This window comes from Rosa chinensis, chromosome 7 (assembly GCF_002994745.2).
Source record: "Rosa chinensis cultivar Old Blush chromosome 7, RchiOBHm-V2, whole genome shotgun sequence".
Classification (NCBI taxonomy): domain Eukaryota; kingdom Viridiplantae; phylum Streptophyta; class Magnoliopsida; order Rosales; family Rosaceae; genus Rosa; species Rosa chinensis.
The window spans coordinates 9,665,762-9,678,683 of NC_037094.1; the positions used below are offsets into that span (position 1 = coordinate 9,665,762).

A 12,922-nucleotide genomic window follows, 5' to 3' on the forward strand; every position below is an offset into this window, starting at 1 on the left:
AGACTTGATGCAAAAACTCCCCAGACCGTTAGGTTGGTGATTCTTTAGTCACTCCAACTAGTCCACCCGCCGAAAGTTATATTGAACCATTGAAAGGAATGAGGTACAAAATTTGTAAAATGTTTACCGAGGGTAACATTTTTGTTGCTCTTTCTGTGGAAATGCGGCCTTTTATTTTGATCCTCAAATACTAAATTGACTGTCAGGTTTCTGTCAATTTGTTGTCTCAGCGGATGATGCATTTACAAGTAACTAAATTGTCAGTTTCCAGTTGGCATTTTTTTCCCCTTGGCTAGAGTTTTTATAAAAACAAATTGGAGTGCATTTCAGCTATAAAATACAAGTAAAACAAAAGTATGTCAGAGAAAGAGACCCTTTGGTTGGGCTGGTGAAGCTCCTAGGCTCCTGGAGACCTCATTGGTGTCCTATAATATAATTTAAGAAACCATGTTTGAATTTTTTTTTTAAAATAAAATAAAATAAAGATCCAGTGTCCAATCTCCATTAAAGTGGTCTATGAATTTTTGGTCTGCTTTAGCATCTTGGACAATCAAGATCACTTTTTTCCTACAAAGTAGGTATGCCAAGGTTTGCCTTGTGTATTAGTAGTTTAGCACATCGTGACTGGCAGTTGCTAAAAGCAAAATGAAAACTTTCAAACATTGCATACAAACTTACATCTGAATCAAAGAACAAACTGACCTGGGGATTCTGTTTCTTTTCTTATTTTCTTCATAGATCAATGCCATATAAAGGGCACACACACACATACAATCATTTCAATAACCAGAGGCTGTTTGTTATTCAATTTCCTTCACCTTATGGCAATCCCAGAATCACAAGAAACCATAATCCCACTGATAGGCACATCAGAAACACAAACAAAAACAGAACTAGATGATGATACCCAACTTGATCACACTCTCTACCGCTTTGAGACCTTTCTCAGGCTCTTTGGCTTCTGCCAGTATTCCTTTTGGAGCTTCAGTCTCTCATGGCTTGCATTCCTTCTCGTGGGTGTTGCACTGCCAGTGCTACTTATTGGGATCTTTCAATGTTCCAATTGTGATAAGTATCAGATCAAAAGTTTTGAGCTTGAGATTCTGGTTAGCGAGTCTCTTGTGGCTGCAAGTTCTTTGCTTTGTATTTCTCACAACCTCCGCAAGTATGGAGTAAGAAGGTTCTTGTTTGTGGATAGATATCATGGCCATATGACTCAGTTCCATGATGAATATATGCGAAAGATCAATGTGAGTGTGCCAATACCCACATCTCCCTTATTGCTTTGTAGTTATGGTTCTGAAGATTTTGTTGCTATATAAATAATTGTATTGTTAGTTACTTGTCTCCGGGAAGGGGTTGGTTTGGGAAAGAGTTGGCTGTTGAGTTGCATAAAATTTTAGTTGAAAACAGAACCTAAAAGTAGAACTAACAGTCTAACATACATAACATTTACTAGTTTGACTGTCAGTTTCTTCAAACATGCACTTTGGGTGAAAATTTGCACAAATTTACCATATCTGCTTACGTATGTCATATGAAAATTCATGTATTTTTGTGGTTGTTTCCATTATGAGATTGAACCCGTGCTTCTTCAGGATTTCTTTCACTTGCTGTCAGTGTGGCTACTACCTTGCTTCCTTCTGAAGACTGCTCGTGAAATAACTCGAGTCATTTATGTCCCTCAAGATTCATTGTGGAAATCTGTTGCTGTTTTACTTGCTTTCCTTGTGTCGTGGATGTATTCAAATGTAATATTCCTATCAGGCAGTTGTTTGTTCAATTTGGTATGCAATTTGCAAGTTATACACTTTGAGAACTATGGGAAGCTCTTAGAAATGGATATAGATGTTTCTGCATACCTTGAGGAACACATTTGTCTAACGCATTATCTGTCCAAGATTAGCCACAGATTCCGAATCTATCTTCTTCTTCAACTTTTACTTGTCACAGCTAGCCAGTTTGTGGCTCTTTTGGAGAGCACAGAAAACAGCAAAGTCATCACTCTTATCAATGGAGGAGACATTGTAGTAAGTTTAGAACAATATGCTTCATAGTTCATACACTACATGTATCACATGAAACACAAAAACTAAATACTTAAATTGCTTGGTTTCTAACTATGGCAGGTCTCCTCTATTGTTGAGCTTGTTGGAATAATCATATGCCTGCAAGCAGCTGCAAAGATTTCACATAGAGCTCAAGGGCTTGCATCAGTAGCTAGCAGATGGCACGCTTTGATCACGTGCAGCTCCGGTGATGCTTCCCAATTGGGAATTGACAATGATACAGAAAACTTGGGGAGTTCTTATCCAGCTGGTTCATTGCCCATAAACTACTCAGAAACTGATCTGGACTCTATTGATTATGTACCAGTGCCTACAAATACACAACTAGCTTCATACATGTCCTTGTATCACAAAAGACAAGCTTTTGGTATGTCCACTAAAACTACTGCATTAATGCAAACCCCCTAGTTTATCTCAACTCGTTCCGGAGAATGAGTTGTTAATCTTTGATGTTGTGCAGCGAATTAGAGTCTTAACAAGTGATTTCTTTCTTGTTTTCAGTCACTTATATGCAGTCCAACCCCGGTGGGGCTACTATATACGGATGGAGGATTGATCGGGCACTGATTAATACCATCTTCTTTGTTGAGCTCTCACTCGTTCTTTTTGTGCTTGGGAAGACGATAACCTTCACCACTAAATGATTTACGAATATTGTTAGGTGACTTTTATTCTGCTGTATTTTTAGGGGCAGGAGTAACATAGGCAATGCAATTGTAGTAGTCTTAATCCCTGCTGTATCTTAGTTGGTTTTTTTCTTCAGTTCAGTTGTATCACACACACATTGACCTATATTTATTGTTAAACAAAATGCACGTTTCTTGTCGACAAATATTTCGCGATAACTATCCTCAAATAAAAACACATTTTACAGATGACTTACCCGTTGGGCAAAACGTTCATGACTAATATCGTCGGCAAAATCACTCGTGAAATAAACTTCTTGCCGAGAACAGCTTCAGTGCTCTAGTAGCATCAATACATCAAATTTTAGTGTGCTTTGCACATTATACCTCTTTTTAAAACTTAAATCAAATAATAATGATGCTCCACTACTAATGCTCTAGTCGCGTTCATGTATTAAATTTTAGTGTGCTTTGCACACCTCTTGTTTAAACAAGAATCAAATAATAATGGACGCGAAAGATATGGCATGCTAGGAGGTGCCGCCTATTGCCAGATTATTGCGCATTGATGGAGCTTAAGAGCAACTCCAACAGATTCCCTATATTTTGATTTTTCTCTACTTTAGAGAAAAATAAACCTCTTTTGCTCCAACAGATTCCCTATAACTATCTCTATTTTAGGGAAAGTGAGGAGAGAGAAAACCAAATTCCCTATATTTACAGCAAACTCCAAAATTTAAGGAAGAATTATGGAGATTTTAGAGATTGCTGCAAACTAGGGAATCTGTTGGAGTTAGAGAAGAAAAAATAGCTAAAGTTTTGACTTTTGCTTCCCTATAATATAAAAATTATAGGGAAGCTGTTGGAGTTGCTCTAACAAGGTAATATTTCCCTGCTTTTGAAGTGTTTACTTGTGTTGGAAAATTGAAGTCTTAGCATTTAAACGAGCACCCTGTAAAGATAACACCAGTTTCATTAGCGACTCATATGCTTTGACAGGAAACTGTCGGTCCTATCTGGGTCCAAAACTTCAATGGAATCCCTCTCCACAATTAAAAAATTGAAAACAAGAGTAACTGCTCATGCTGCTCTGCATTGGCTCTGAAGAGGCCTGTTTAACAAAACAACTAAATGTCTCAAGGCTCTCAAGGCTTCTTCGTTTTTTCCTTTTTCTATACCACGTACGCGCCAAAGAGCCAGACATACCAGAACTGCTCTTTATCCAAATAAGATACCTAATTCATACTGGAATACCCAGTGATAAATAGAACAGAAGCCCCAGACATATCAATCAGTAATATATATTCGACAGGCACCTTACCAGCCAGGTGGTGCAGGCAAGCAAAACTCTTAATTCACCAGTGGAAGGTCATTCCTAAATCAAGAATGAACACTGGGACACAAATTGGTAGAAGTAAAAAGTTAAAACTAACAGAAGGAAGATGAAGAAAGGACTGAATATCAGAATGAAGTAGCAATCAGACCAAAAGGGGAACTACAACCAAGCCAGACACCCTGAAGTATGCATAGAATTTGAGTACCTATAGAAAACGACACGGCTTAAGGGTAAAAACAGGGGGAAATGAAATTGAACTTCATAGTGGGTGAACTTAAAAACCAATTAATTCTAGAGTTGTTTGCCTCCCATCAAGAATAAGACTTGACAGGAATTCCTTATTTAACTTGTACTTCTAACAGTGTGTGAAACACTGAGAATTATGAACTGACAAAATATGGAAGATTGGCTCCACCTCAATGCATAAACCAACAATTACAAGCCATGGCCTAAACCTCATGGGTAATGAAATAACTTACATTTGCAAAACCAAGTCTGAAATGCAGTATCGCATCCTCCCCTTCTTTTGAGACTTTATAAGCCGAGAATCACTTGCAAACAAGTATAAACATAAATAAAGAGTGAACAAAGGGTTTAGAGAAAATCGCATAAAAATATGGGAATAAAAACAATGCATCCAATATGTACTCAAATTTAAACTAAAGTACACATTGGTTGAAACATTGAATATTTTTGAGTGTTTTCTGTTTTTCTCAACATTACTCCACACCTTTATATAGGCAGACAGTGCAACCTTGCACCTTCTTCAGTATCTTCTAGAGGATCAAGCAGTCAGTAAGCAGGGTTCAACTGCTAATTAAAAATAAATTAATTAATTAACGCTTTCCACGACGCGCCCTTTCCACATGCTCCCTTTCCTGACGCTGCCTGAGGGTCATGTACCTGTCATGCACAGTAGGCGAAGGCTTGAAAGGTCTGGGTTCGGGATAGTCTTTAAACCAGTCATGGCTAAGAGCATCACCCACTGTTATCCGCTTTGCAGGGTCGTATGTTAAAAGTTTTGTCAACAAATCCAACCCTGAAGCAGAGAGCATTGGGGATCCTGTGAAACACGTCCCAGAAAATTTCTTGCGCAAAAGGTTCTCCCGTTGTTTAACCTGAATAGCTTTGAAGCCTGGCAATTTGGATACCCCAGGCCAATCTGTCTCACTTGGTGTACCAAGGGTTCTGAAAATCTTGTCAAGCTGATCAACTTCGGTTTTCCCTTGAAATAGTGCTTCCTTGGCCAAAAGTTCAGCCATTATACATCCAACTGACCACATATCAATTGCTGTCGAATACTGCTTTTGACCTAATAGAAGTTCAGGTGCCCTGTACCACAAAGTGACCACTAGGGAAGTATATGGCTTCAGGGGACTCCCATACTGGCGTGACAAACCAAAGTCGCATATTTTCAATTCACCCTCCTTATTTAAAAGAATATTGGAAGTTTTCACATCTCTGTGAAGAACCCAATTATCATGAAGATACTTCACACCCTCCAACAGACTTCTCATCAAGTATTTAACTTCGCCTATACTAAATGGCTGTTTTGTCGCCTCCGTTAGAAGCTTGAGCTCATATTCCATACACTCCATAACCATAAAAATATCATCACCGTTGTGAACAACTTCCTTCACACCCACAATGGAAGGGTGATTACAAGACAAAAGAATGTTTATTTCTCTCAATGATGTAATAGGGAAACCTTCATTGGACTTATCCATCTTCACCTTCTTAATGGCTACAATTTCTCCAGTTTGTTTATCTCTCGCTCTGTAGACAACACCATAAGTGCCTTCACCCAGCATCCCATCTAGTTTAGTAAACTCGGCCACACTTCTGCATCCCTGAAGCATGTTTGTACTTCTTCCTCTTGGCACCATAGGCTCTTCAATCTGAGGAAGACCTTCATCATCCTCTGAGTCAGGATACAGCTGGCCACCACTTGCATTCCCACCAACTCCATCAATCTCTTCTCCAGTGACAGAGTCGCTTTCTTCATGAGAGCTACAAGTTCTGCTCCTAGGCTCAACTGAGTCTTCTCTTCGGATTTCACCACTTTCTGGAGTTGAGTTACAGCTGCGATCATCCATCGGAGAATCAGTGTCAGATGCCCATCTTGACAAAGAGATCCTAGTCTGGTCTTTGTCATTCAGGTTACTCTGTGCCTCGGATTTGCATAGTGGAGTATGCACATCGGCGGGAGGTTCCAAATGAGAAATCTCCACCAGCCCATCAGCCAGAGAAGGTTCAGCTTCAGACACCTCCACTCCCTGAGACTGAATCTCTGAAGCAGGAGACTTTGAAGCAACCCAATTGGTTTGAGCAGGACGAGGAGATGTAGAAGAAATGACTGGAACAACTTTAACAACTCTGTTCTTTGATGATATCCTCACTTTCTTCTCTTCTCTGTCAATTGTAACAGGAGACTTACTCTTCTTCTCAGAGAGTAACGGAATCACATTTTCATGCTTGAATTCAGAAACCCCCTCTCCATGAGACTGAATATCTGAAGCAGGACCATCAGAGACAACGTCACCAACCTCCAAAGATGATCTCTTCCGAGGAGATGAATGAGCAATGGCCGAGACAGGAACAACCCCACTCCTTGTTAATGCCCTCGCTTTCTTCTCTTCTTTATCCCATATAATGGGCGAAAACTTCCTCTTCTTCTCAGGAAGTAACTCAACGACCCCTTCCCGATGAGGACCCCTTCCATTCTCAACCGACCTCCTTGAATTGCCAACTTCATCCCTATATTTGACACCCCCATCACCGCCATGGCTCAGCTTAACACCAGAGAACCCGTTCCTATAATACTCAGAATCTCTTTTGGAGTACTTAGGAGAATCCCTTCTTCTAAAAACGTCAACTCTCCCTGTCGCCATATGATTAAGATTAACAACCACAGCTCTTCTTAGTCAAAGATCAAACTCAACAATTACAAAACAAATCAACAAACCCCCCAAAAATATATGCCCAACAGGTTTCAACCCCAATTTCAACGCTTCCTGAACCCTAAAAATAAAAAGTTCAATCTTTTTGTTTTTATTTCTTTTCTTCTAGATCAATCAGCAGAGCATACAGATAACACAGAGAAAAAAATAAATATCCGAGCAGAAAATCAATTGCAGATCTCGGAACACCAATCGGAAAAGAAATTAAAAATTGCAGCGATTGACAGGCCAAGAAAACCCTAGACCTCGGAGCCGTGAAAAATTCACAGGTATCGGAAGGTCTTACCGGAATCGAGATCGCCAGTGAGAAGCGGTAGAGATCGATACGAACGCCTTCAAGGGTTTCGGCTCTGCTTTCGACCTCAAGAGAGAGAGGAGAGAGGTTATGATGGTTTTAGGGGCTGGGCGGCGGAATATAAAATATCAAATTGGTGTGGCGTCGGTTTGGAAGTTGCGGGGTGCGTGTTACTTTCTTTCACGCGGTTTGGGCCTGCATCTTGGGCTGTCAAAAGAACAGTATCTCGTCTTCTGAGAGTCTTTTAACATTTCACTTTCCTACTTGAATGTATGTTTACGTCAAGAGATAATGTTTTAGACTAATCAGTCACATCATAGTTTTCTTACAAAATATATATTAAAAAAATTCATGGGTTGTAGCTCATTCTTATGGCATCTCCAACCATTGAGCTATAAATCAAAATGGCTCTGGCTTTTTGGGTGAGTCATCTCCAACCATGCTCAATGTGGAGCCATTTTGACTCATGAGCCAAAAGCCGTGTCAAAATGACTCAACTTTGTAGAACGAAAGCCATTTCTGTGAGGGGAGAGAAATGGTGGCCCCCAGCTGCATGTGCTGCAATTGCAGCTGAAGAAGTTGACGCGCCAGAGGGAGAAGACAGAAGGGACTCGCGGATAAAGACAAAATAACTGCACAACCGTGGTTGACGGGCGAGACACGCGATGGAGATGCAACCGACACATGGGGCCCGCCTGTGCAGAACTAGCAGAAGTCTTCCAACTGTAAGTAATCGAACAGCCCAGATTCAACTTCATTAATTCTATTTAAAATGAAAGGCCCAGATTAATTCTTTCTAAACATAAAAAAGTAAATACATATATATATATATATATATATATATACTGAATTTCTAATCTAACGGTGTAAAAAATGTCATGGATTAAAATCAACCGTAGATAATAAAGTAATTGTGTTTTAATTCATATTGTAGTTAAATAGTTGTCTAAAATGATTAAATGAGTTTGACTTTTGACTAAAGATGGTTGGAGATGCAAAATAAGAATGAATAGTGATGACTTTAGGGGAGTCAAATTTTGCAAATGACTTTGGCTTTTAACTCCATTGTTAAAGATGCCCTTACGCATATGATATGACTTATTTCGTTATTGAGATGACGTGTTGTTGAATTAATATCACATTTAAATTTTGTAAAACAATGATATTATTAACGAATTTTGACTGGAATATGGCACGTATCCATATTGGGGAGTAGAGATGGTGAGAATTTTTAGTGCAAGGGAGACCTTGAGTCGAAGCTTGTAAAAAGTTTGGGTGTTCTGTTCCTCTATTTTGTTTAGTATTCAATTATTTTTGTATCACTATACACTTGTTTAAATGACGAGAATTTTAGTCTACTATAAGGTCGGTCTAGTATGTTCGACACGCATCAAGATTATTTGCAGGAAGAAGGAAGGTGAGAATTTCACCATACAACTAATGAGTAATGACTAATGGAATGTAAAACTAGATTAACAGTTGGCATTACAAATAAGTAACAAATATGTATGTAGTGAACTAGTGATGAGCTCAAACAATGAATCAGCTCATCTCGAGAACTTCAGAAGAATGGAAATCTGGAGTTTACAATTGAAGAAGGTGGTCAGGTCCTATCTGGTCCAAATCTGCAATGGACTCCCTCTCCACATTGAAAACTCAAGTATAGCTGCTCTGATTGGCTATGAAGACCCTGTCATGCTCATTTAACTTTGGATTTATCTGTTATCAGATTTCAGTGACATATTGTGAAACATGATAGCTCTCATAAAACTGGAGGGAAGAGAAGATTAACCAAATTTGATAACTGATCTAAATATGAATACCTAACAACAAATTTGGATAAAAGCAGAAGCCCTTGGAATCTTGAACTTCTAAATGAAACCTCACCAGCCAAGCGGTCTAGCTGCAGGCAAGCAAAAACCCTCTTTGATCACCAGAGCAAGGTAATTGTCGAGTTAGGAATGGCACTGGTTGATAGAAGTTAAAAGTGAGCTTCATATTGGGTGAATTCAAAACCAGTGAAACCCAAACAGAAATTTTTTTGGTGATGCAATACATTGGTTACAAGTCCCTAACACTATGCCTCCCATCTAGCAAAGGGCCTAATGGAATTTCTGTTATATTCCTGGCGAAGTGTATGAACCATATGTGAAACAGATTGAGAATCATGAAGGACATCAATACATGAACTGACATTTTACATCTATGACCTCATGGTAATGAAATAACTTACAATTGCAATCCTTCCTGTCCCAAGTCTGAAATGCCAGTTGCATTCTCCTCTTCTTCTCAGGTTTTTCAGGACCCAAATCACTTGCACAAAAAGGCTAACATGAACAAAGCAAACAAACAGCTCGAAAGTATAAAATAACGGAATGAAAATCCAATATGTACACTGGCTGAGATATGGAAATACAAATTAAATTTTTTTTTCTATTCTTCTCGATCAACATTACTATCCGCACCTTTATATACAGAGCAACATAACCTTGCAACTCATTTTCTGTACCTTCTAGAAGACCCTGCACTCTGTTACCTTCACAAATGCCTAGGCAAAATTTCTACATATCAAAATCCAAAACTAATGCCTTTTCTCCCTTTTACGACGCTCACTTTCCTCTCGATCTCTTTCTTTTCTGACGCTCCCTTTCCCATTGCTGCTTGAGGATGTAGTTGTCATGAACACTAGGAGAAGGTTTAAAAGGGCTGGGTTCAGGGTAGTCCTTAAACCAGTCATGGCTAAGAGCATCATCCACTGTTATGCGCTTCTCAGGATCATATGTTAAAAGTTTTGTCAACAGATCCAACCCGGAAGCAGTAAGCATTGGTGATCCTGTGAAACATGTCCCACAAAATTTCTTGCGCAGATTGTTCTCCCCTTTTTTAATTTTAATAGATTTAAACACTGGCAATTTGGATACTCCAGGCCAATCTGTCTCCTTTGGTGCACCAAGAGTATCAAAAATCGCATCAAGCTGATGAACTTCGGTTGGCGTTTTCGGACTGAATAGTGGTTCTTTGGCCAAAAGTTCAGCCATTATACATCCAACTGACCACATATCAATTGCTGTAGAGTACTGCTTTTGACCTAATAGAAGTTCAGGTGCCCTGTACAACAAAGTGACTACATTGGAAGTATAAGGCTGCAGGGGACTCCCATACTGGCGTGACAACCCAAGGTCACATATTTTCAATTCACCCTCCTTGTTCAAAAGCATGTTTGAAGTTTTCAGATCTCTGTGAAGAACCCAATTATCATGAAGATACTTTACACCCTCCAACAGCCTTTTCACCAAATATTTAACTTCGCCTATACTAAATCGCTGCTCCATCGATTCCATTAGAAACTTGAGCTCATAGTCCATATACTCCATAACCATAAGAATATCACCATCCTTGTCCACAACAACTTCCTTCGCACCCACAATGGAAGGGTGATTACATGACAAAAGAATGTTTATTTCTCTCAATGATGTAATAGGGAAACCTTCATCGCGGTTATCCATCTTCACCTTCTTCATGGCTACAATTTCCCCAGTTTGTTCATCTCTCGCTCTGTAGACTACACCATAAGTGCCTTCACCCAGTGCCTCTTGATTACTAGTATAGTACTCCTCACTACTTCTGCAACCCTGAAGCATGTTTGCACTTCTTCCCCTGGGCACTGCAGGCTCTTCAATCCGAGCAATATTTTCGTCATCTGAATCAGGATACAGCTGATCAACGCCCGCATTGCCAACATGTCCACCAATCTCTTCTCCACCATCTCCACTGACAGAGCTAGAAGTTCTGCTCCTATCCCCAACTGAGCCTTCTCTTCGGATTTCGCCATTTTCAGGAGTCGAGCTGCAGCTAACATCATCCCTTGGAGAGTCAATGTCAGATGCCCATCTTGACAATGAGATTCTAGTCTGGTCTTTGTCATCCAGGTTATTTGGAACCTCGGAATGCCGCCGAACCTGCAAATCAGCAGGGGCTTCCATTTGAGAAATCTCCACCAACCCATCTGCCACAGAAGGTTTATCTTCAGAACCCTCCACTCCATGAGACCGAGTCTGTGAAGCAGGAGAATTTGAAACAACCCCATCGGAAACAATCACACTAGATGGAGGAGTGACCTGGACAAATCTATTCTTTGATGATATCCTCACTCTCTTCTCTTCCCTGTCACTTGTAACCGGAGACTTCCTCTTCCTGATCTCAGGAAGCAATTGAACAATGTCGACTCCTTCGGAGACAACATCATGAACCTCACAAGATGGTGATCTTGAAACAACTGAGACTGGAACAACTCCATTCTTCGATGATACCCTTACTAATTTCTTCTCTTCTCTGTCCCATATAACAGGAGAAAACCTCCTCTTCTTCTCCTTCTCCTTCTCCGGAGTTTTTCTGGTCTCAACCAACGATTCTGAGGCATTTGATTGCCCTCTCCATCTTCGCGAATCGCGAACTTCATCTCTAAATTTGCCACCATCATTGCAGCCATGGCTCAGCTTAACACCAGAGAACCCATTCTTATAATACCCAAATTCTCTCCTGGAGTATTTAGGAGAATCCCTTCTTCTCAGAACATCAACCTGCCCTGTCGCCATATTATTAACAACCACAGCTCTTCTTAGTCAAAGATAAAACTCAAATATTACAAAACACTACACCAACTCCCAATATCAAAACTATCTATAACCAAAAGCAAAAATTCAATCTTTTTTTTTTTTAATCAAAGGCAGATATGAAAAACCCTAGAACTCGTTTTTTCAGGGAGCCGTGAGAAATTCACAGGTATCGGAAGGCCTTACCGGAATCGAGATATGAGACCGCCGATTAGAAAAGCTCAGGATCTATTCGAACACCGATGAGAAGAAATCTTTCTTCTTCACTTCGCGCCGTTATGATGGTTTTGGGAGCTGGCGGGTGAATATATAGGTTTTGGTGTCGGTTGGAATTTACATGTATTTTGCTGTCATATAGTACTTTTCTTAACCGTCAAGGAATGGGATTTTCTGTTTGGGCCTACCTGTGGCCCAATTTGTGTTGTCAAGGAATCCTAGTTGGTGAGGTTATAGACGGCAGAAAATTTAGAATACCAACGTGCACTTGCACTAACATGAATAGATGATTAAATTACACCAAATACATTTCTTGATTATTAAAAAAAAGTTTGATTATAAATATTAAAGGTTTGAGATCACCTTATAATGATCACTTGCACTGTCAGTGTGTATGTAGAAAAAATTCTAGTTGTGAAATTCTATAGATTGGATAACCGTATATCACTTCAAAAATAATAAAGTTGTAAACAATAATTGATAAAATTTGAGCATTTCGATTACTAATTGATTTTGGGTTGAATGTATAGATGCTTGTTGTGATATTCAACGACATTATGGGGCTCGTGTATAACATGTATGTATCTAGTCATCTGTTGAGAGGGGGTGTTGGAGAAGTGTGTAACAAATCTTGCAAATGTAAAGCTTGAGATCTCTTTTGTAATGAAACTTAAATAACTCACACATTAAGAAATTATCAAAACGCTAAAAGCATGCTGCTCTGCTTTATATGTTTGGTTACTCTTCCATCCTTCTATACTTGTTTAGCGAGAATTTGAGGTTGGGTTCCTAATAATGTCCATGCCA

The 12,922-nt window shown here is 39.5% G+C and overlaps 3 protein-coding genes across 3 annotated transcripts; 1 reads left to right on the forward strand and 2 right to left on the reverse strand.

Moving 5' to 3' along the window:
• Positions 1 to 97: 97 nt before the first annotated feature.
• On the forward strand, positions 98 to 2,901 carry LOC112177363. The gene is made up of 4 exons (XM_024315656.2): positions 98 to 1,250; positions 1,599 to 2,030; positions 2,130 to 2,436; positions 2,571 to 2,901. Exons 1-4 carry the CDS (start codon positions 822 to 824, stop codon positions 2,711 to 2,713), a joined length of 1,311 nt encoding a protein of 436 aa, XP_024171424.1. The 5' UTR covers positions 98 to 821; the 3' UTR covers positions 2,714 to 2,901.
• Positions 2,902 to 4,455: 1,554 nt separating this feature from the next.
• On the reverse strand, positions 4,456 to 7,399 carry LOC112179582 (cyclin-dependent kinase G-2). Its single transcript, XM_024318045.2, has one exon. It carries the CDS (start codon positions 6,920 to 6,922, stop codon positions 4,868 to 4,870), a length of 2,055 nt encoding a protein of 684 aa, XP_024173813.1. The 5' UTR covers positions 6,923 to 7,399; the 3' UTR covers positions 4,456 to 4,867.
• Positions 7,400 to 9,649: 2,250 nt separating this feature from the next.
• LOC112180463 (cyclin-dependent kinase G-2) lies at positions 9,650 to 12,252 on the reverse strand. Its single transcript, XM_024319028.2, has one exon. It carries the CDS (start codon positions 11,879 to 11,881, stop codon positions 9,896 to 9,898), a length of 1,986 nt encoding a protein of 661 aa, XP_024174796.1. The 5' UTR covers positions 11,882 to 12,252; the 3' UTR covers positions 9,650 to 9,895.
• Between the last annotated feature and the right edge of the window lie 670 nt (positions 12,253 to 12,922).

What these genes read in the sequence shown, in the direction of transcription:
- LOC112179582 (XM_024318045.2), bottom strand. Translation starts at nt 6,922, where the DNA reads ATGGCGACAGGGAGAGTTGACGTTTTTAGAAGAAGGGATTCTCCTAAG.
- LOC112180463 (XM_024319028.2), bottom strand. Translation starts at nt 11,881, where the DNA reads ATGGCGACAGGGCAGGTTGATGTTCTGAGAAGAAGGGATTCTCCTAAA.
- LOC112177363 (XM_024315656.2), top strand. Translation starts at nt 822, where the DNA reads ATGGCAATCCCAGAATCACAAGAAACCATAATCCCACTGATAGGCACA. An exon ending in AATATATGCGAAAGATCAAT is followed by an intron (nt 1,251 to 1,598) that starts GTGAGTGTGCCA and finishes GTGCTTCTTCAG; the next exon opens with GATTTCTTTCACTTGCTGTC. An exon ending in TCAATGGAGGAGACATTGTA is followed by an intron (nt 2,031 to 2,129) that starts GTAAGTTTAGAA and finishes TAACTATGGCAG; the next exon opens with GTCTCCTCTATTGTTGAGCT.